The sequence below is a fragment of the Schistocerca americana genome, chromosome 3 (assembly GCF_021461395.2).
Source record: "Schistocerca americana isolate TAMUIC-IGC-003095 chromosome 3, iqSchAmer2.1, whole genome shotgun sequence".
Taxonomy (NCBI): domain Eukaryota; kingdom Metazoa; phylum Arthropoda; class Insecta; order Orthoptera; family Acrididae; genus Schistocerca; species Schistocerca americana.
In genome coordinates, this window is record NC_060121.1 from 343585288 (window position 1) to 343607082 (window position 21795).

The 21795-nt window shown below is 42.9% G+C and overlaps 1 protein-coding gene and 1 non-coding gene across 2 annotated transcripts in view; both read right to left on the reverse strand.

Moving 5' to 3' along the window:
• LOC124606071 overlaps nt 1–21795 on the reverse strand; it is an 877896-nt gene that overhangs the window by 323958 nt on the left and 532143 nt on the right. The window contains exon 2 of the mRNA XM_047138035.1: nt 12118–12181. Coding sequence (XP_046993991.1) covers nt 12118–12178 — 61 coding nt within the window. The 5' untranslated portion in view covers nt 12179–12181. The remainder of the gene's footprint in view (nt 1–12117; nt 12182–21795) is intronic.
• Trnaa-cgc lies at nt 9537–9609 on the reverse strand. Its single transcript has one exon. It is a non-coding gene; the product is annotated as a tRNA-Ala (tRNA).

A 21795-nucleotide genomic window follows, 5' to 3' on the forward strand; every position in this document is an offset into this window, starting at 1 on the left:
TGGTAACGTGTATGGCCCAATAAGATGATCATCTAGTGCCCCTGACCAAAGATTCAACGAGAAACGTGCTGATGTGGAGACTCATTCACAGGCTGGCGGCTGTACCCTAGATTATTCATTGTGATAATGAAACACACCATTACGAGTGAAAGCTACGTCATCTGTAAACAAAATGTTATTGTCAAACAGAAATTTGCCTACAGCTGCCTGTTGTATAGACTGACGGAAAGTTAGTCTAGGACAAAACTTTGCCCCACTAAGACGCTGAACTCGTTGGAAGTGGTACGACTACATTGCATTGCAATGCATTGATCTTCAAATACTACTGTGCCTCATTCTAGGGATTTGTGTGGCAAATCTCCTTGTCGAGATTCTTGGAGAGTGTTCAACTGTTTCCCGCACAACATCTTGAAGTAGAGGAGTAATTCGTGCAAGCCTACACACTTCCGCAGCAGATGCAAAGCTGCAAGTTTCTCGGAGGCGTTGACGCACCCTTGGAAACGGTAGACTCTCTGACTGCCTTCGGGCAGGGTATTCTTCTCGGTACAAGTGCGCAGCCTCTCATACATTTCCGTTAGCTGTACCAGACATGAATACCACACATGAAACGCATATCCGCGTGCTCTCCGTTGCCCTAATGTTCCATGATACCACCAACATTCGTACAATACAACTGACGCACTGCTAACAACTGAAATGACTGGCACTCTGACAGTGTACTATACTGTCGTATCCATTCTGTTTGCTACTCCACATCACGAGAATGTAAACAAAGACCACACTTGCGCTGTTTACGCAGAATCGCATCAGTGGTGGCTGGTAACCACAAAGTCGCAATTATCTCGCAAATGATTCGCTTGTGGACCTGTGCTCACTGAGCCTTTTTTTTTCCTCTAGTATGATGTACTTTCAAGAGTATGCGCCCATACCATTTGTGGTGTCACCGCCAGACACCACACTTGCTAGGTGGTAGCCTTTAAATCGGCCGCGGTCCATTAGTATACGTCGGACCCGCGTGTCGCCACTATCAGTGATTGCAGACCGAGCGCCGCCACACGGCAGGTCTAGAGAGTCTTCCTAGCACTCGCCCCAGTTGTACAGCCGACTTTGCTAGCGACGCTACACTGACCAATACGCTCTCATTTGCCGAGACGATAGTTAGCATAGCCTTCAGCTACGTCATTTGCTACGACCTAGCAAGGCGCCGTATTCAATTGATATTTATTATATGAAGCATGTATCATCAAGAGCGATGTTCTACAATTATGGATAAAAGTTAAGTATTCCAGAAGTTACGTACTTTTCTTTCTAGCATTCATTACGTATCCTCTTTCAGACCTCACGCCAGCCTGCGTGAGTTTAAGCGCGTGCCTTTCGGCTTCCTCTCATTGTGTCTAGGCTGTCTTGTCTAGACACAACAGCATTAATTATGATACCCCCTGTATTTACTTCCCACATGCTCCCAAACAGCATTACGCACCATGGAATATGGATAGCCGAACTGAAGTAGGTGCACCGAAACCACACAAACATAAATTGTTTTCATTCCCACTTTTCCTCTGTAAAGTGCAATAGGATGTAACGGATGAACAGCAAAAGTGACATAACAGTTCCTTTTAAGCACGGCGTTTAATTATCTTCCTTATGCACGTTAAGGAACTGTAGACAGATGGAACGAGGTAACAGTGCAGTAATGAAAACTGTGATCAAAAATGTACACAGCACCCAATGGAAGCATACTGTGACCAAAGCATAAGTACAGAAGATGACAATAAAACGGAACACATAACTAATGACCCAACAATTTTAATGTCGTTACGCTCAACAATAGTGTCGATACTGGTGCACAACAGCGTGCTTGCAGGTACGTGCAGGCAAAAGGGGCCAGGATAGCTCTTTGACGTAGCTGGGTGGAATACTGCTCGAAGAGCGCCGATGGGCTAGCCCAGGCACAACCGTTCCCCGTCCACTTCCGCGCCTAAAAAATACCTGATAGGTTTGATATTTCACAGCGTTGCTAAGATGTGTACTGGCTCCTTGCTACATTCCCGTTTGTATTCCCAATTGCGGAGCAATTCGTGACCTAGACGTTTAGGGGAAAAAACAGTAGATTGTGATCGGATTAGTTCCTCGCAAAGTTATGCGAGGAAATGTATTGGAAATTAACTTTCTCATACTGAGTACTAATGGGCTATCTGTAAATGTTCCACTTGAAGAGCAACAACTTCTCAGCCAAGATCACATTTGTAAAAACTTTATTTACGATTTCCGGATTCGGTAAAGAAGATTTACCTTCATCTGATCTGTGAATAATTTATACAAAGTGTAAAACATATTATCAAAAATAGAGTTAATGTAATTAGTTTCATATGTAGGCTGAATTACTATTAAATATTTCTCTTTACAGCTTAATACATGTGGATAATATGCGAAATAACTCCAAATCTAGCTGGTGGAACGGTTGATATAAGATGCATTGTCGTGTGAAAGTTAAAACCAGGATATAAAATATGTTCTAAATTAAAAGCAGTATTTACAAAACGATTCGCCAAGCGCATTCATCCCATATAACAGATCACGGAGTGCATCACTGATGCAAGATTGGTTGGCAGGCTGATTTGGGGGAAAGGGACCAAACAGAGAGATCATCCGGTCCCATCGGATTAGGGAAGAATGGAGAAGGAAGTCGGCATTGCCCTTTCAAAGGGACGATCCCGACAATTGCCTGAAGCGATTTAGGGAAATCCTGAATCTGGATGGCCGGACGCGAGTTTGCACAGTCGTCCTCCCGAATGCGAGTCCAGTGTACTGATGCAAGAACGCCGCTGGACTGACGTGCAGAGAAAGTCACTAAAGAAAGTGTTTCCTGCTAGAGGTCCCTTGTGTATTCAGGTCATCTTCACTTGCAAATATAAATATGCAAATGTAATAAAAATGTGGTAAATCGTGTACAATTATATTTCTTTTTAAGGAAGTAGAAGCTAAGCTACTTTCTGCAACCGGAAAGAGATACGTAAACACATGGACATAAAACAGTAACTCTAAAAATAAAACATATAATTAAGATTACATCGTAAGTCGCATTTCAAAATCTTGTCTTTATACAACGTCAGATATAAGACAAAATAAACACACATTAACATTTATTGACAATATGCCTGCACATTGGAAAACTAGTTGAATACGAGATTGCACAATATAGAGCCCCACTTGTAGCTCATTGTGTAGGTGACGAAGACGCAATCCATCATTGCGCGATTTTAACATCACAGTCTCCAGCAAGCACCTTAATTATTACCGGTCATCTGCCTAAGAATATCTTTTGGATATATCACATGATACACAGCCCGAGGTCTACGTGTGATTGTGGACTCTCAACAACAGTTAAAAAGAGAAAAAATTAAAATCTCAAAACCAAAATAGTAATACGACAGCGGTGACAAAGAAAATTCACTAAGCCACTTAAAGATTTAGATACGGATTACTTGACATTTCACGTTACCTCAGACGTAACGTCATCTTGTTACATCTGTCTTACGCTGGATCATGAATGGGGTATTTATTTTACCGTGACCGGTATGTAGCTACATCTTAGATTTATCCTCTCTTATATCCATGAGCATATAGCGCGTAATTACGCCTCTTAGTTACGACTATTCATTACTTTACCCAAATAGTTTAGTGTCTTAGTGAATTTTCTTTGTCACCGCTGTCATATTACTATTTTGCTTTTGAGATTGTAACGTTTCCCTGTTGTAATGGTTGTTAAGAGTCGAAAATCAAACGTGAACCTCGGGCTACGTATCATGTGGTACATGTAGCAGGTGATGTTGTGCAGATGACCTCCTGACCTCCTGTGATGTGTTATCCATTGCAGGTGTGTGTTGGCGACTGTGATGTGTTTGCCACTGCAGGTGTGTGATGGCGACTGTGATACTAGGATCACTAAGTGAAGAATTGCTTCTTTGTCACCTACATAGCGAGCTACGTATGAGGGTCTACACTGTGCAATCTCGTCCTCAATTAGTTTTCCACTGTGCAAAAAAGATGTCAATAAACATTACTGCGTATTTATTTTGTTCTATATCTGATATTGTACAAAGATAGTATTCTGAAATACGACTTAGGCTGTAATTTTAACTACATGCTGTCTTTTTCGATTTACTGTTTTACGTCCATATGGTTCTGTTTCCCTTTCAATTATTAGATAATATTTTAGCTACTACTGCCTACAAAAAATTATAATTGTGTGCCAGTTACAAAATTTTTATTAATTTACGTATTTATATTTGCAACTGATGATGACATGAATACACAAGCGACCTTTAGTGACACTAAATGTCAACATGTTCTCTAGCGACTTTCGCTGCGCGTCAGTTCAGTGGCGCTCTAGCATCGCTGATGTACTCCGTGATCTGTAATGCAATTGATGAAACGTTTCATAAAAACAGGTTTTAATTTTGAATATATTGTGTATACTGATTTGCATTTTACGGGAATTTCAGGCAAACCTTAACGTCCGTTCACCGATTCCAAGCTTGTTCCCGTGATCACCTGCCGTTAATTCAGTTAACCTCTACATGTTCTGACTTACTTGGAAATCACTGAACTCAATATTTGTAAAATTTGTAATCCCCTTACAATTTTGTGTTGTCTTCATCGTGGTTAATAAGTTTTTAAAGTCATACGCCCTTCGACAAAATTGTCAAGTGTAGATCATTGGTTTCACCTTTGGCGTTTTTAATCTATAACTGTTTCTTGTATTTGCATATCTTATTACCCGCCTTTTTCGTTGGCTATTAAGCCAGTTTTGAAGCTGCTAGGTTTGTCATTTGGTTTCCTTCAGCTGCCTATCAACAAAGCCACAAGGCGATTAACCATTTAACAGCAGTTTGATTTGCGATTCTTTGTTTGTCGCTGAAACTAGTCAGAATTTAAGTTTGGTTGTGCAAGGCAACTGCTAGTGATTGTGATGCGCTTATTAGTGTACTTTTAATTGTATGATTTTAATTATTGTGTAAAAAATCCCTTATCTGTTGGTCCCAGTACCCGCCCACCCTCCAGCTCCCTACCACTTCAGACAGATTTAACACATGAATAAAAATTCAAAAAACACCATTCTCTTGACTTAGCGTTGCTTATTCCGGTTGGGAACTCGGTCGCGACCTTGGCGTTTTACAAGGCCTGGTGATGTTTCACAGACTGTGTGCAGTGCGGTCCCGGTCTGGCACACAGCTTGAATCTGCCCGGAAGTTTTATTTCTAATTACGATAATTTATGAAAATTACAATTGGACCTATCTCGCAAATTACACTTGTTATACATCATATATGCCATCAAATGAAAGGTGATAATGCCAGGAATTACGATGATATGTTATTTTTCCTATGAAACAAAATGATAGAAAATGATAAACAGTTTTATTAGTTACATGAAAATAGTAACATAGCTATGAATTCCTGACATAAGCACACATTACAAGATTAGCATGAGTATACAACTCCATAATCCAAGTGGTTATCGAGTCGTTTCCAGTCTTGTCAAATCCCAGTCGTTCTAGTACCAAAAACTTGTTCGCATAATTCCATGTTTATATTGTATTTGTAGTTCTTAATTTTACTACGAACACGTTGTAGCGTCGGTTGTGTGGAGATGCTTGTACTGTTATTCACAATTGCAAAAATAATGAACATGTTATAACTATGTTAGGATTCGAACTTGAAAGCAACTGTGCACGGCCAAAGCCTGTAGACTTCAGCGTGCCATGCAAAAGTTTTAGGTTGTGCATTTCCTACATCGTCACTTCTAATCGCGTCATAATTGAGTTTGACTCGTTCAAGGATTGAGTAGCAGTTATACTGAGTCTTAACTCAGGACAATACCTCGCTTCTTGGTATACGGCATCTACCATATGGACCAAATTACTACGCTCCATCAAATCCAACGTTTAAATGACGATTCTCAAGTGAGCAGTGATAGTAAAAAGAACGCACATGCAACTATCTTATGAAAAAATTAAGAATATAAAAAAGTTGGCGCAGCTGTCCAGTAGTATTATAAAATGAAGCGGGATCTACTGAAGATTCAACACTTCAAGGTGGCGAAACATGTCAGGTTAACAAAAACGAAGGAGAATAGTTTTGTATTTTGCAGAAGGCGGGCTTATAAGAACTGTACATATCTCAGAACAATTATTTTGAAATCGTAAGAAGTGCTTCTAAATTCAGCAAGATTAGTACAACTGTAATGTTCACGTACCAAGCAAAGTGCAAATACAGGCGTCCAACTACACTGTCCAGTCACATTAATGTGACCATCTATCAAAAACCTGAATAGTTTCCTTTTGCAGCGAGGACTGCTGCAAGACGTTCAGGAAGGAAGTTAATGAGGTTCTGCAAGGTACCAACATGGATGAAGAACCATGCTGTGGTCAGCTGCGCTAGCTTCATCGGCTGAGGATCCGTGATGCGAACAGTTCGATCGAGGTGGTCCTACAGATTCTCGATTGGGTTTAAATCCGGAGAGTTTGGAGGCCAGAGGGTGTGGTGCTGTCAGAAACATGCACATACACTGCGAACTGTGTGACACGTTGCACTGTCCTGTTGATAGATGCCATTGTGCCGAGGAAAAACAAACACCACGCAGGGGTCGCCATTTTCCCGAAGGATAGAGGAATGCTTGTTTTGATCAATTGTGCTTTCCAATGTCACGAAAAGATTCCCAAAACTATAACTTCCTCCTCCATCCTGGATCCTTCTGAAAATTGTTACAGTATGTTTGTATTCAGGCGCTTCACGTCGTACACGCCAACAGCCAGTTGTCCAATGGAGCATTAGACAGGATTCATCTGAAAAGGCACCTGTCGCCACTCAGCATGCGTCCACTTGCGGTTTTGGCGTGCAAAACTGGCTGTGAGAACTATGGGACTCAACATCTGAGGTCATCAGTCCCCTAGAACTTAGAACTACTTTAACCTAACTAACCTAAGGACACCACACACACCCATGCCCGAGGCAGGAATCGAACCTGCGACCTTAGCAGTCACACGGTTCCGGACTGAAGTGCCTAGAACCTCACGGCCACCGCGGCCGGCTTTGGCGTGCAAATTCCAGCCATGAACGCCGATGACTAGCAGTCAGCAGAGGTGCGTGAACCGTAAGCAGCAACGTTCGCTGAACAGTCGCTAAGTAGACAGTGTTGGTAGCTCCTTGGTTCATCTGGGCAGTCAATTCCTCAACAACTGCATGTCTGTTCACCCGTACCCACCTCCGCAGCCGTCGTTCAACCTGTCATCTATCGCCTGCAGTGCACCACACTTGCCTTGGCGCCAGTTTTGAATAGCGCCGTTTTGCCATGGACGGTACACTTTAAACACAGTGGCAGATGAACGGTTTGCAAATTTAGTCGTTTCTGAAATACTTCCACCCATGGACAAAAGCCAATTCTCATGCCTTTTTAGGCATCAGATAAATTCTTCTTGTTCCACATTGCGGCACGGCTGCATTGTTTCCCACGTCCGCGCCACCCCCCCCCCCCCCTCCTCCTTCACGCACTTCGTTTACCCTCCACTGTTAGTTCTGCCACCTGCGATCTGCGAGTGGTTCTTCCACGTTGACGTCGAACATAGGCAGTGGACACATTAATGTGATTGGACCGTGTATAATGACAGGGAAAGATTTATACATTATGGGCTGTAACAGGCCAGTAAACACTTTTCAAACCAATGTCCATAGAAAATTTTCTTCTTCTTGCGTGTGAGGATTATCCTTTTGATACATTCTCCTGTCAGTCTGTTCAAAATACCTGAAGCTATGTCTTGGTTCTTCTCTTAATGTAATCATCAGGTTCCGACGTTTTCCAGGTGTTACCATTGTCTGCGTGACATAAGTATGGAGAACAGCCCATGCCCCTCCTATGAGATCCAGTGCACACAAGGACGGGTGTGCGACTCAGACAATGCCTGGTGTCGCACGACATCAGGAAGGTTCTGTGGCGACATGTGTAGTTATCCTGTTAAGATGAAATAAGATCCTGCTCCACCACTGGAAGATAAAAATGACCCCTGCACTACACCGCCACTTTCGTCGACCGCACCCTGCACGCTGCTCGCAGCTAGAGTCCGCACAGGATTCGGTTGCCAATTTGCAGCGACAAATTTTCGTCCAAAGCGCTGGAAGAGTTCATTCGTTTGGTCGGAAGGGGATGCCGACACTACCTGACACCTTTCGGCTGGTCGGCGATGACAGAATCGAAGCGCATCCCCTGCAATTTTTCTCAAACGATTTTTCAGAAACGATTCTATAAAAAAAATTCATTTTTGCTTTACTTGTACCATTATATGTCAGATTCATTATGATGTGTCCATCATTTCTTTAATTGTCATATTTATTGTGATATTTTTGTAGAAGTAGGACGCTGACGAAATTCGAAAAAGTTTGCTCCGAAAAAAAGGGGCGCAGAAGTTTACGTTTGGTGCATGTTACATAAGATGTTGTTGCGTATGAATTTAGGTGACATATTTAATTCTTCTTTAAACTTGAGTAGAGGTATCTATCTGTCACCAATCGTGAGAAAATTCCTCTGATGCAGAACACTGATTTGCGATAACGCCGCGCCAGCGATAAAGCCAGAGTGAAATATTCACAACATTCCTCACATTTTATAAGCGGTTCCAGATGTCGAAATGAGATTTTGCCACATGATAGCACTAAAAGAAAACTTCATATTTACCGAGTTGTTCCACTAACTACAGACTTTTTCGATGGCTGTCACCTAGCACACGGCCCAACAACTAGGAGTGATGGGCCATTCCATTTCATAGCAGGCACCCTTACCGCACAGCGATACGTGGACGATATTCTACGCCCAATTCTGTAGCCCTTCATGGCAAGCCATCCTGAGCTTGCATTATTGCAAGAGAATGCCCACCCGCACGTGGCGAGAATTTCCATTGCTTGTCTTCATACTCGCCAAATCCTACCCTGCCCAGCACAGGATTTTGACCATTTAACGCGCCAGTTGGACATAATTTGGTACTATATCCCTCAAGAGGGCATCCAACAACTCTGTCAATCGACGCCAAGCCGAGTAACTGCTTGCAAAAGAGCCTGAGCTAGACCAATGCGTTACCGACTTGCTCAATTTGTGAAACTTTTTCTCATGAACAAATCATCCAATTTTTCTGAAATGGTAATCAGTTGTTTGCCTGTATATGTACGTCACATCTACAGATTTCCGTCCCAATCGGTCTTTTTTTTTTTTTTTTTTTAGTGTAATTTCACGGAGCCGTGGCGGTGTTCGTCATACCGGCCTGTCAGCCGGGAGAGTTCGCCAGGGAAGGACGGGTGTCATTTAGTGGAGGAGGAGGAGGAGGAGATTAGTGTTTAACGTCCCGTCGACAACGAGGTCATTAGAGACGGAGCGCAAGCTCGGGTTAGGGAAGGACGGGGAAGGAAATCGGCCGTACCCTTTCAAAGGAACCATCCCGGCATTTGCCTGAAAGGATTTAGGGAAATCACGGAAAACCTAAATCAGGATGGCCGGAGACGGGATTGAACCGTCGTCCTCCCGAATGCGAGTCCAGTGTGCTAACCACTGCACCACCTCGCTCGGTTTGTCATTTAGTCGTGGACCATTTGAGGAGGAGCTGAGGTTTTAAAAATGTTTTGTGAGTCGGGAGTGAGTGATCGTCAGTGATCAACAAAGATGATGTTGTGCTACGGAAAACAAAAAGAGTAGGCAAGCTCATTTCCTGTCCCTTGAGGTGATGGGTTCAGCTGGTGGGTAGACAAAGGTCTCATATGAGAACGTGGCGACATCAGACAGCTGGAGGTAGTGTTTGATAACGACGAGGCAGACTAAGAGAGGGCAGTGAATCCCAATTGAGAGGTCTGGAATGCCTTCATCCTCGATACAGATTCTCGCTGCCGCCCCAATCTACTTTAAATTCCTACAGAATTGCTGAGGCTCTCCATGTTCTGGATTGCCCCTCTCAATAACTTGAGAATGGCATTCTATTTTGTTCTTGAAGGAGATACTACAAATGGGTTGTAGGTCGCTTTTAAATCCTGTGGTTGGATCTGAGTGTCTTTTGAAAGCCGTTGGACTTCTACAGGGTACGGTACTAGTGATATGGGAGTGCTGACAGTTTTAACACAGTGTCGCCGACAAAAACAAGGCAGGCGACACTTATGTAGACCGACTGTGCAGGTATAAGTGCAGAAAAATAATTTAGGTGCGCCCACAAAGTTTTCGAGAATGTCTACGCAGCAATACGTTATGTAATACATCTCGTGCACTGCTAAGACTTTGTAGATTTGGACCGTGGCCGCGAGTGGGTCACCGCCCAACGCTACAGTTGTGGTGTGTTGTCTTTTTAATCGCCTGAGAAATCTGTGACGTAATAAAAAATGAAAAGCTAATGCATCCAATGTAATCATGGTAGAATTAACAGTCCTCTACATATTTCGAGCCAATCTGCCACACATTATAAATATAAAACCAAATGACGCAATGTCAGAAACTTTATTGGTCTCATACAGTTATAATTTTGTGCATATAGACTGAAGTGGCGAGAGACAATTTGTATCAAGGCCGGGAATCGAACCCGGGCCTTCTGCTTACTAGGCAGGTGCGTTAGCCAATAAGCCACCTTGGCACATTAGTTCACACAATTGCATGGATTACCCTGGCATGCCTCCCTCGTCGATAAAATTCTCGCTGCCACCTAACCCACTTTAAATTCCCCCTTGTACACGAACAGAATCGCTGAACCTCTCCATGTTCTGGAATAGCACCTCCACATCGAGACAAGTAATGTCTCTGAAATTGTGTAATTTCATTTGTGTAAGTACCTGCACATGGGTTTCAGGCTCGCTCACCCATTTACGTTCGATGCGGAGGTGTTATTCCAGAACATGGAGGGCACCGGCAATTCTGTTATTGTGCAACGGGGAATTTAAAGTAGACAGGGACGCCAGTGAGGATTTGGATCGAGGAGGGAGGCATGCCAGGGTAATCCGTGCAGTTGTGCTAACCAATGGGCCAAGGTGGCTTAGTGGCCAGTGCACCTGCCTAGTAAGCGGGAAACCTGGGTTCCGCTTCAGCCTATATATATATTTTATAATAAATGTACTTAATGGCAGATAAAAATTGCATGTGGGACCGGGTCTCGAACACAGGACCTTTGACTTTGGCGAACAGGCGTTCTACCGACCATTTTTTTTTTTTTTTTTTTTGCTGATCTCATTATGTTCTCTATTGTTCGTTGCATTTGTTCGTGGCGGACGACCCATGACACCCGTTAAAGTTCATCGTTGATTTGTTCAGTCGGTTTTTTTATTACAGAGGGCAGCCAACCCTCTGACCGAACACGCAGAGCTACCGCGCCGGCTGGACTGAGCTACCCAGCTACGACTCACGACTCGTCCTCACAGATTTAATTCCGTCGTTATGTCAACATCTACATTCCAAAACTTCACAGAAGTTCTTCTGCGAGACTTGCAGGACTATCACTCGTAGAAGAAAGGATGTGGACGAAGCAGTACACCAGGCTATGACCATACCTCTCTAATATCCCTTCTTCCAGGAGTGCTAGTTATGCAAGTTTCGCGGAAAGCTTCTATGAAGCTCGGAAGGTAGGATACGAGGTAGTGGTGGAATTAGCGCTTTGAGGTCGGGTCATGAGCCGCGCTTGGGTAGTTCAGTCGGTAGAGCACTTGGTGTGAAAGGGAGAGGGCCTGGGTTTGAGTCCCCGTCTGGCACGCGGTTTTAATCTGCGAAAAGGTTTGACATCAGCGCACACTCCGCTGCAGAGTCGAAAGTGCATCCGGGATATGTAATTAATAGGCGCATCCTGGACATACAACCATCACAGTACAGCGTTTAGATGTCTCAGTTACCTCGTGTAAGCCCACGATATATTTGGAGAACACACAGCTAATTAAGTTATAATATAATGCATTTTTGAATTTCAGTCTGATGTATACAGAGGACATAACGACAGTACGTAGAAGACTGCGACTCGTACCTGACCTTGAGCTCAACCTGTGTCCTCCATTTAGCGGTGCTAACCCAAGATCACGGATATCGATGTCTACGTGGTCATGTGACTCTTACCGTTACCGTGTGAGGCCGCCAGGAGCGCCACCAACAAGCCGCTCCACGCGCCCAACAGCATTCCCTGCAACAAGAAACGTAACGAAACGAGTTAAATAACCAACAAAATAATTTCAAGGAGTTTTTTTGGTACAGTAAAATCACTATAGCGTTTATTCCTGACTCAAAGCTGATATGTCGTTTTCGTAAACTGAAAATGTGCGCTATACCATGCAGCCACAGTTACAGTATCTGTTCAAAATGGTTTCCACGTGCCTCAATACATGTGCATACGCACTGCAACATGTAGTGTCTCACAAGTTCACATCAGCGAGGCTACATCCGAATGTTGTCAAACGCAGCATGAATACGCTGTTACAGTGTCTCCATATCCGTAATGGGATCTGCATACACGATACTCTTGAGATGGCCCCATAACCAGAAAATTCACGGGTTGAGGCTATGAAATTAGACCTCTCGTCCCATCCATTGATCAGGGAAGACACTATTGAGATGCGTCCGGACGTTAACGGCGAAGTGGGCTGGTGCACCATGATGTAGCAGCCGCATAACCCTTCGAGTCATCAGTGGTACTTCTTCCAGGAGGGGAAGTAAAGTCACGCGCAAGAAACGCCGACAGTTCTGGCCTGTTAGGCAACGTGGAGGGAAGACTGGTCCTAAAATACGGTCGCCAGTTATCCAGGCCCACACATTTCAGCTGCACTGATGCTGATGATTCGCTGTCACCATACTATGGGGGTTGTGCATACTATCCCACAGACGACTGTTATGAAAGTTGAAGATACCATTCCGTGTAAAAGTGGCCTCATCTGCGGACAGGATGGACGACACAAATTCCGGTATCCTGAAGCCTGGGGAAGAAACCAGTGTCAAAACTGCTCCCAAAATGGAAAGTCTGTCGCTAGTAAGTCCTGAAAATGTTGCAAGTGATAAGGGTAGTAGCAATTGTCATTGAGAATGTTCCACACGGTCGTCTGGCTTACCCTGTACTGGCGGGCCAACTGCCTGGTACTGACATGGCGGTCGCCTTTTCACAGTGTTAATCACATTTTCCTCCAAATGGAGTCCGAATATTTCAGCTACGTCCTTCACGATTTCCTGCTTCCTGAACCGTGTCTCAGATAATTGGCAAACACTGTTGCAAACATTGAACACTGAGATTGTTGTCGACGGGGATACGTCTCTGATACAACCTTGCTGTCCGCCGCCCTTTGCCATTTGGCTTTCCGTAAGTAAACACCATGTTGGCAACCTCTCAGTTAGAATACGGAACCACTGTGTACAATTTTGTATCACATCCACTACAAGATAAGTCAGCAAGAGAAGTGAATCGGACGCAACATTACCAATTACGAAGACAGGAGAGGGCGCTAGGGCATAACGTATAAGGAACAGTACCACCCTCTAGGAGGAAACCAAGCATACTCTAACTGTGGGTGCATGGTACAGCGCGTATTTAAACAGTAGTCTCTGTAACAAAATACGATGAATAAATGGTTTGCATCATGGAAACCATGTATTTCAGGACATAAGTTCATTAGACATTTCTTGTACCGTATCTTCTCATCGATCAATCCCTAGAGTTTGTACTCGTTGGAAAAAATCATCAGAGAGGAAAAATATTTTGCTCCTTTACATCTTTCTCCAATGGTATCTTAGCCAATATAACACTAACCTTTGAACAAAGGAACAGAAACTGAAAAACTAATATTATCTTCACAGACATTCCAAAATTAATCTTCATCTTAAATTAAACGTGAGAGCATGAGTACAGAATGGAATCATTACATATTTGGAACTACTCAATCTTTTGTATCGAAAAAAATGTGAATTCCTTTGCATTACAGTTACTTGATAAATGTCTAAAGATACCTCCCAATATCGTGTCGGACCTCCTTTCGCCCAGCTTAGTACAGCAACTCGACGCGCCATGGATTCGACAAGTCGTTGAAGTCCTATGCAGAAATATTGAGCCATGCTGCCTCTATACCTGTATACAATTGCGAATTTGTTGCCGGTACTGACCTTTCGATTATGTCCCATAAATGTTCGATGGGATTCATGTCGGTCGACCTAGATGGCCAAATCATACGCTAGAATTTTTCAGAATTTCTTCAAACCAAATCGCAAACAACTGTGGCCCCGTGACGTGACGGATTGCCGTCCATAAAAATTCCATCTTCAATGGGAACTTGAAGTTCATGAATGGAAACAAATGGTCTCGAAGCAGCCGAAGATAACAATTTCCATTCAATAATAGGTTCAGCTGGACGAGAGGACCCAGTCCATCCCAAGTAAGCTGGCCGCGGTGGTCTAGCGGTTCTAGGCGCGCAGTCCGGAACCGCGCGACTGCTACGGTCGCAAACGGTTCGAATCCTGCCTCGGGCGTGGATGTGTGTGATGTCCTTAGGTTAGTTAGGTTTAAGTAGTTCTAAGTTCTAGGGGACTGATGACCACAGATGTTAAGTCCCATAGTGCTCAGAGCCATTTGAACCATTTGAACCATCCCAAGTAAACACAGCTGACACCACTATGGAAACACCACCAGCTTGCACAGTGAGCTGTTGGCAACTTGGGTTCATAACTTCGTGGGGTCTGCAACATAGATGAATTGCACATTAGTTCCTAACAAGTGACCAGGCCACTGTTTTCCAGTCGTCTAGAGTCCAACCGATATGATCATGATTCCAGGAGAGGCGCTGTAGGCGATATAGTTTTGTTAACAAAGGTACTTGCGTCGAGCGTCTGTTGCCATAGCCCGTTAACGCCAGATTTCGCCGCATTGTCCCAATGGATACGTTCGTCGTACGTCCCCCATTGATGTCTGCGGTTATTTCACGTTACCACTGACAGCTCTAAGTAAACGCTGCTGCTCTCGGTCGTTAAGCGAAGGCTGTCGGCCACTGCGTTGTCCGTGGTGAGAGGTAATGCCTAAAATTTGGTATTCTATGCACGCCCTTCACACTGTGGATCTCGGAATAATGAATTCCCTAACGATTTCTGAAATGGAATGTCCTATGCGGCTAGTTCCAACTATCATTCCGTGTTAATTTCCGTCGTGTGCCAATAATGACGTCGGAAACCTTTCCATATGACTCACCTTAGTACAAAAGACAGCTCTCTCAATACACTGCCCTTTATTCCTTGTGAACGTAATCCTACCACCATCTGTATATGAGTATATCGCTATACGATGACTTTCGGCATCTCAGCGTAGATCACCAACACAGGCAGGTACAGTCAGTTCTACAAGAAAGCGTAAGCCGTTAACCTTATGAAATAAAAGACACTATTATTAATATATGTTTACATGAAAATACATATTAGTAATTGGACAATTATCTAATAGTTAATCCAATCGTCGCCATTATCTTTTATAAAATTTTGGATTGTTTGGGGGAAGAGACCAAACAGCGAGGTCATCGGTCTCATTTGATTAGAGAAGGATGGGGAAGAAAGTCGGCCGTGCCCTTTCAAAGGAACCATCCCGGCATTTGCCTAGAGTGATTTAGGGAAATCACGGAGAACCTAAATCAGGATGGCCGGACGCGGGATTGAACCGTCGTCCTCCCGGATGCGAGTCCAGTGTGGTAACCACTGCGCCACCTTGCTCGGTCTATCCATTATAGACTGGCACCGTTTTGGTATGCTTTTCACGATATTTTCTGCATATTCTCTCCGTAACGATCTCCATATCGTCCTGATTTTATATGAGAACTGCTTCAAAGTATATATTGGCTTTCCTTTAAGTTTCATTTTAACATTTCCGATCGGATTTGTATCCGGAGACACTGCAGACGAATCCACTGTGGACATCCCATTGTCTTGTTTTCACGGTGTACAGAGACGGCTGCGATTTTTGGATCATTATCCTCTTGAAACACCCAGTTTGCCTAGTTCGAACCAAATAACTTCTTAACGGAACTCAGAAGGCATTTTTTATAAATATGCACATTTTTTCAACGTTTAAATTGGCTGTAAATAAGTGCAAATAGCCAAAACGGCAACCGACAAAACAAATCATTCCATTCTCACACTGTTTATCTATACACTGTGCAGAAGCACATTGAATATAGATTCGAAACCACTACCAGTGATGCCGCTGAGGATGTTACATTTAAAATTATGGCGTACACTTTCTTGCAGAGCTGATTGTATTAATTTTCTTCACTCAAAATCTTTGTTATTTATCAATACGGCAAAATTAAATTACGTTAGCTGTGTTATAATGGAACTGAATAGTTGTTTTCACATATTTCTGACACACATTGTATCTAGACATTGTATTCATGCACAATCATGTAACCACGTCTTCATGTTTTTGCTTATCTTAATTCCTGTGACCAAGAATTTACCTCTATACTGACGTTCCTTAGATTTCTTCTCCAACTCTTGAAAAATACTGTCGGCAACTGCAGCCATCACATCCAGAAATCTGATGCTCTCATTGAGATACTGAAAGGGGTACAGCAAGCCCTAAGTGATATTACGATAGTTTACAGAAGTACTGGTACCAGATGTATTGGTGCTTGTAGCTAGCCATTTTCCACCTGGCATTATGAACCTTTTTCCACACTTGGGGACGTCCGCTTATTTTCTGTACAACGTAAAATATTACACGACCGACGGTGCGGCTATGGGCTCTACATAATCACCAGCTATTGCTAAATGCTTTATGGAATATTTCGAAGAACCAGTTTTACATTATTCTCCTTTCCGTTCAATTTGTTTCAATAGTTACGTGGACGACACGTTTTTCAACTGGCCTGAGGAAACGGATCTACAGCATCAGTTCTTGGACTACATCAGGTTTCCTACGGAAGTAGAAACGGAAGGCAGGTTGCCGTATTTGGACGTGTTGGCTGAACATAAAGTGGATGGACGATTGGGTCATTCTGTGTATAGAATACCGATTCAAAGAGATCGTTATATAAATGAGCGTAGTTTCAACCATCTCGTGAAAAAGTATCCTCTTCTGAATACTTTATTATATGGAGTGCGAAGAATCTAAGGTAATGATCACTTGAGTTTTGACTTTTTTTTCCTCCCCTGCGCATATGTCTTCATCTAAGAGTAGCACTTCACCACTGCGTCATCAATTATTTGCTAGATGCATTCCAATATCTGTCTTCCTCCACAGCTCCCTCTAGTACCGTGGAAGTCCCTAATGTTTAACATATGTTCTGCCATTCGCTCTCTTCTTCTTGTCAGTGTATTCCTTATGTTCCATTCTTCGTCACTTCTGCGGAGGACCTACACATTCCTCACGTTGTCAGACTACTTGATTTTCAATATTCTTCTGCAGCATCTCATCTTAAACGCTTCGATACTCCTCTGTTCAGGTTTTCCCACAGTCCATTATTCACTATCAAACAATCCTGTCCTCCAAACGTACAGGATGACGACGGTTCAATCACGCGTCCGGCCATCCTGATTTAGGTTTTCCGCGATTTCCCTAAATCGCTCCAGCAAATGCCGGGATGGTTCCTTTGAAAGGGCACGGCCGACTTCCTTCCCCATCCTTCCCTAATCCGATGAGACCGATGACCTCGCAGTTTGGTCTCTTCCCTCAAACAAACCAATCCCCAACCACATACGTACATTTTCAGAAACTTCTTCCTCAAATTAAGGCCTATGTTTCATACTAGTAGATTTCTCTTGGCAAGGAATGCCCTTTTTGACAGTGCTAGTCAGCTTTTGATGTCCTCCTTGCTCGATCTGTCGTCGGTTATTTTGCTGCCTAGGAAGTAGAATTCCTTAACTTCATCTACTTCATGATCACCAGTTTTGATGCAAAGTGTCGCTATTCCCATATCTGATACTTCTCGTTACTTTCGTCTTCCTCCGGTTTATTTTTAACCCATATGGCAAATATGGTACTACACCACTATTCTGACCTCAGCGGAAAATTGAGGGACTGTTGCGATCAGTGACAGACAGTTTGGAAATAAGAGTACTTGTGTTCTACAGTGTACCACGTGAATGTGGCATAGTACAGAGCGCAACATCCGGCCCATCAAGTTTAGAAATCAAGAGAAATCAGTGATAAGGGAATACAGCCATACAAAGTGGCACAAGATCAACGTCGAGAAAAAGGAAAAAAACAGAGGTCCTCTCCCACGCATCGAGTTATTGGAATTCCGTTCCAAGAGAAGCGTTAGAAATTCACATGTGCGGTAACAAAACATAACATAGATGGACGTTACAGTCTGAGTGATACGTGGAGATGAGCACTTTAGACGGAACGTCATCAAATAAGAACAGCCAAAAATCGTAAATCTTAAGGGCATAGGTGTTGTTTGGGATGGTCTCCATTCCCTTTCCGCCCTTCAGTCGCAGCCCAGTGATGATGGGCGGGGAGAAGGGGCATACTGCCGAAGTGCCGATTTCCAGCATTTGCGCGGTTACGTCATAGCGTCTATAAATGTTAGAATTCCAAGCGACATCATCCGACAAGCTTGGACTCCCCAATAAAAAATGCAGACTTTGCTGTCGACTGATACTCATCTCCTGATGAAGTAGATGGTGATAAGCTTTGAAAGCTTGAGTCTTAACTCCGATCTGACGCGGTCTGAACACAAGAAGGTTTCGTATGTACGTATTACTTAATAATGTCATTAACCATAAATAGAAACTTATTCCACTTTCGTTCTTTGTAATACTGTTTAAAGTATGGAGAGAATCGAACGCTTTTAAGTCTCTACAACCAGTGATTTGGATATTTAGCTTTTTCAAAACAATAGCCAGTAATGCAGATGTGGTATCAGCAGCATATGAATGTGCTTCAAACTGCAAACAGAAGTCGATCTTAACCTCCTCGTAAATGCTAGTCTGAATTTCTAGCACAGGAGTCATTTGTTAGAAGGCACTATGGCGCTATTTCTCATTGGTATAGCGCGAACAGTGAAATCGGTGCAACAGAATTTCTTCTATCTGTACTGTGTGAAACTGTGTGTATTACACGCCACGATTCGTTGTGCAGAGTTACTCGAGTCCTGAATTTCAAACACAAGTTGCTTGCTGAAGCCGTACGTGGAACTTCAACACGACGCCGTGAAAATAAAAGAATAAGTGTTTGAATTTGCTACGAACCTCAGTGCAACATGTAAATCATACCGCATGTTCACTGTGTCGCAACGGATAAACCGTCAGCTGTGGGCGTTATATTCGCAAATCCTCTCGCAGCTGTGTATTGCAGCTGCTCATCACGGTTTAATTGGGTCGAGATAAGTCCGGCTTCGAGAACAGAAATACGTGCTCCAGTCATAATAACGACCTGACACTACAGCGTACCGAACGTTGCAAATATGAAAATACTGTCAAATGGTGTGAAGTTGACTAAGTTGACTGCTGAAGCAAAGCTGACCGAGAAGTTTACAAAACATTTTATGTTAATTAACTACAGATTTTTGATAGAAATTCTTTTCTTTTAGTTGTTACATTTATCGTTTGGAAGTTCCTAATACGTGGCAATGGTTGAAGCCACGCTTACCCTTTTTTTGAGTCATCAGTCTTCTGACTGTTTTTATGCGTCACGCCACGATTTCCTGTCCTGTGCCATCCTCTTCATGTCATAGTAGCTCCATAGTAGCACTTGCACTCTACGTCCTTAGTTATTTGTTGGATGTATTCCAATCTCTGCCTTACTCTGTAATTTTTGCCTTCTGCAGCTCCCTCAAATGCCATGGAAGTAATTCCCTGATGTCTTAACAAATGTGCTATCATCCTGTCCCTTCTCCTTGTCAGTGTTTTCCACATATTCCTTTCCTCTCCGATTCGGTTCAGAACCTTGTCATTCCTTACCTTATCAGTCCACCTAATTTTCAACATTCGTCTGTAGTACCACATCTCATCTCAAATGCTTCGATTCTCTTCTGTTCCGGTTTTACCACAGTCCATGTTTCACTACCATACAACGCTGTGCTCGAAACGTCCATCCACAGAAATTTCTTCTTCAAATTAAGGCCTATATTTGATAGTAGTAGATTTCTCTTGGCCAGGAATGCTCTTTTTTCCAATGCTAGTCTGTTTTTGTTGTCCTCCTTGCTCCGTCCGTCATTGGTTATTTTGCTACCTAGGTAGTTGAATTCCATTGTGATCATCAATCCTGATGTTAAGTTTCTCGCTGTTCTCATTTTTGCTACTTCTGATTACTTTCATCTTTTTTCGATTTACTCTCAATCCATATCCTCTGCTCATTAGACTGTCCATTCTATTCAGCATATCATGTAGGCCCTAACTCTTCTTCACTTTCACTCAAGATGGCAATGTTATAAACGAATCGTATCAATGATATCCTTCCACCTTGAATTTTCATCCTACTCCTGAACCTTTCTTTTATTTCCATCATTGCTTCTTCGATGTATACATTGAACAGATGGACGAAAACGTACATCCCTGTGTTACACTTTTTTATCCCGAAAACTTCGTTCTTGATCGTCAACTCGTAATTATTCCCTCTTGGCTCTTGTACGTATAGTATATTACCAGCTTCTCAGAATTTTGAACATCTTGACCTATTTTAAATTGTTGAACGCTTTTTCCAAGTCTACAAATCGTATGAAAGCGTCTTGATTTTTCTTTAGTCTTGCCTCCATTATCAATCGCAACGTCATAATTGCTTCTCTTGTATCTTTACCTTTCCTAAAGCCCAACTGCTCATCATCTAACACATCCTCAATTTTGTTGCGGTTCTTCTGCATATTATTCTTGTCGGTAACTTCTATATAGGAGCAGTTAACCTGATTGTGCGATAATTCTCGCACTTGGCAGCTCTTGCAGTCTTCGGAATTGTGTGGATATATTTTTTTCCGAAAATCAGATGGTATGTCGCCAGACTCATACATTCTACACACCAACGTGAATAGTGGTTTTGTTGCCACTTGCTCCAATGATATAATAAATTCTGATGGAATGTTATCTATCCCTCCTGCCTTACTTCATCTTAAGTCTTCTAAGGCTCTCTTAAATTCTGATTCTAATACTGGATCCTCCATCTCCTGTTTCTTCTTCTATGTCATCAGACAAATCTTCCCCCTTCCATATTAATATTATAAATGCGAAAGTAGCTCCGTTAGTTACATTTTGACAACTAAACTTCTGAACCGATGTCCATGAAATTTGGCGTGAGATAGGTTGAAACCTGGTGAAGAAGACAGGCTACTTTACAAAGTGTGTAGTGCAATATTACTCAAAAAAATGGTTCAAATGGCTCTGAGCACTATGGGACTTAACATCTCAGGTCATCAGTCCCCTAGATTTAGAACTACTTAAACCTAACTAACCTAAGGACATCACACACATCCGTGCCCGAGGCAGGATTCGAACCTGCGACCGTAGCGGTCGCGCGATTCCAGACTGAAGCGCCTAGAACCGCGCGGCCATCAGCGGCCGGCAATATTACTCAAATTAAGGAAAATATTTAGGCCTGAGAAAGTTATTTACTCTTTCACTTTTCAATTTTATCATATCTGTGAAAATGCTTTTATTGGTCGATATGTTCTACGCAATACGATTCGACGTAACCATTACAATGCTTATTCAATTGTCATCGTGTTTAATCCATACTTCAATATTAATATCAGTATTATTTATTGTCAAAGCAATTCACTCCGCTACGTTTTCACGACTCTACGGCTGAACCGATTCTGATGGTATTTGGGATTGAGGTAGCTAGAA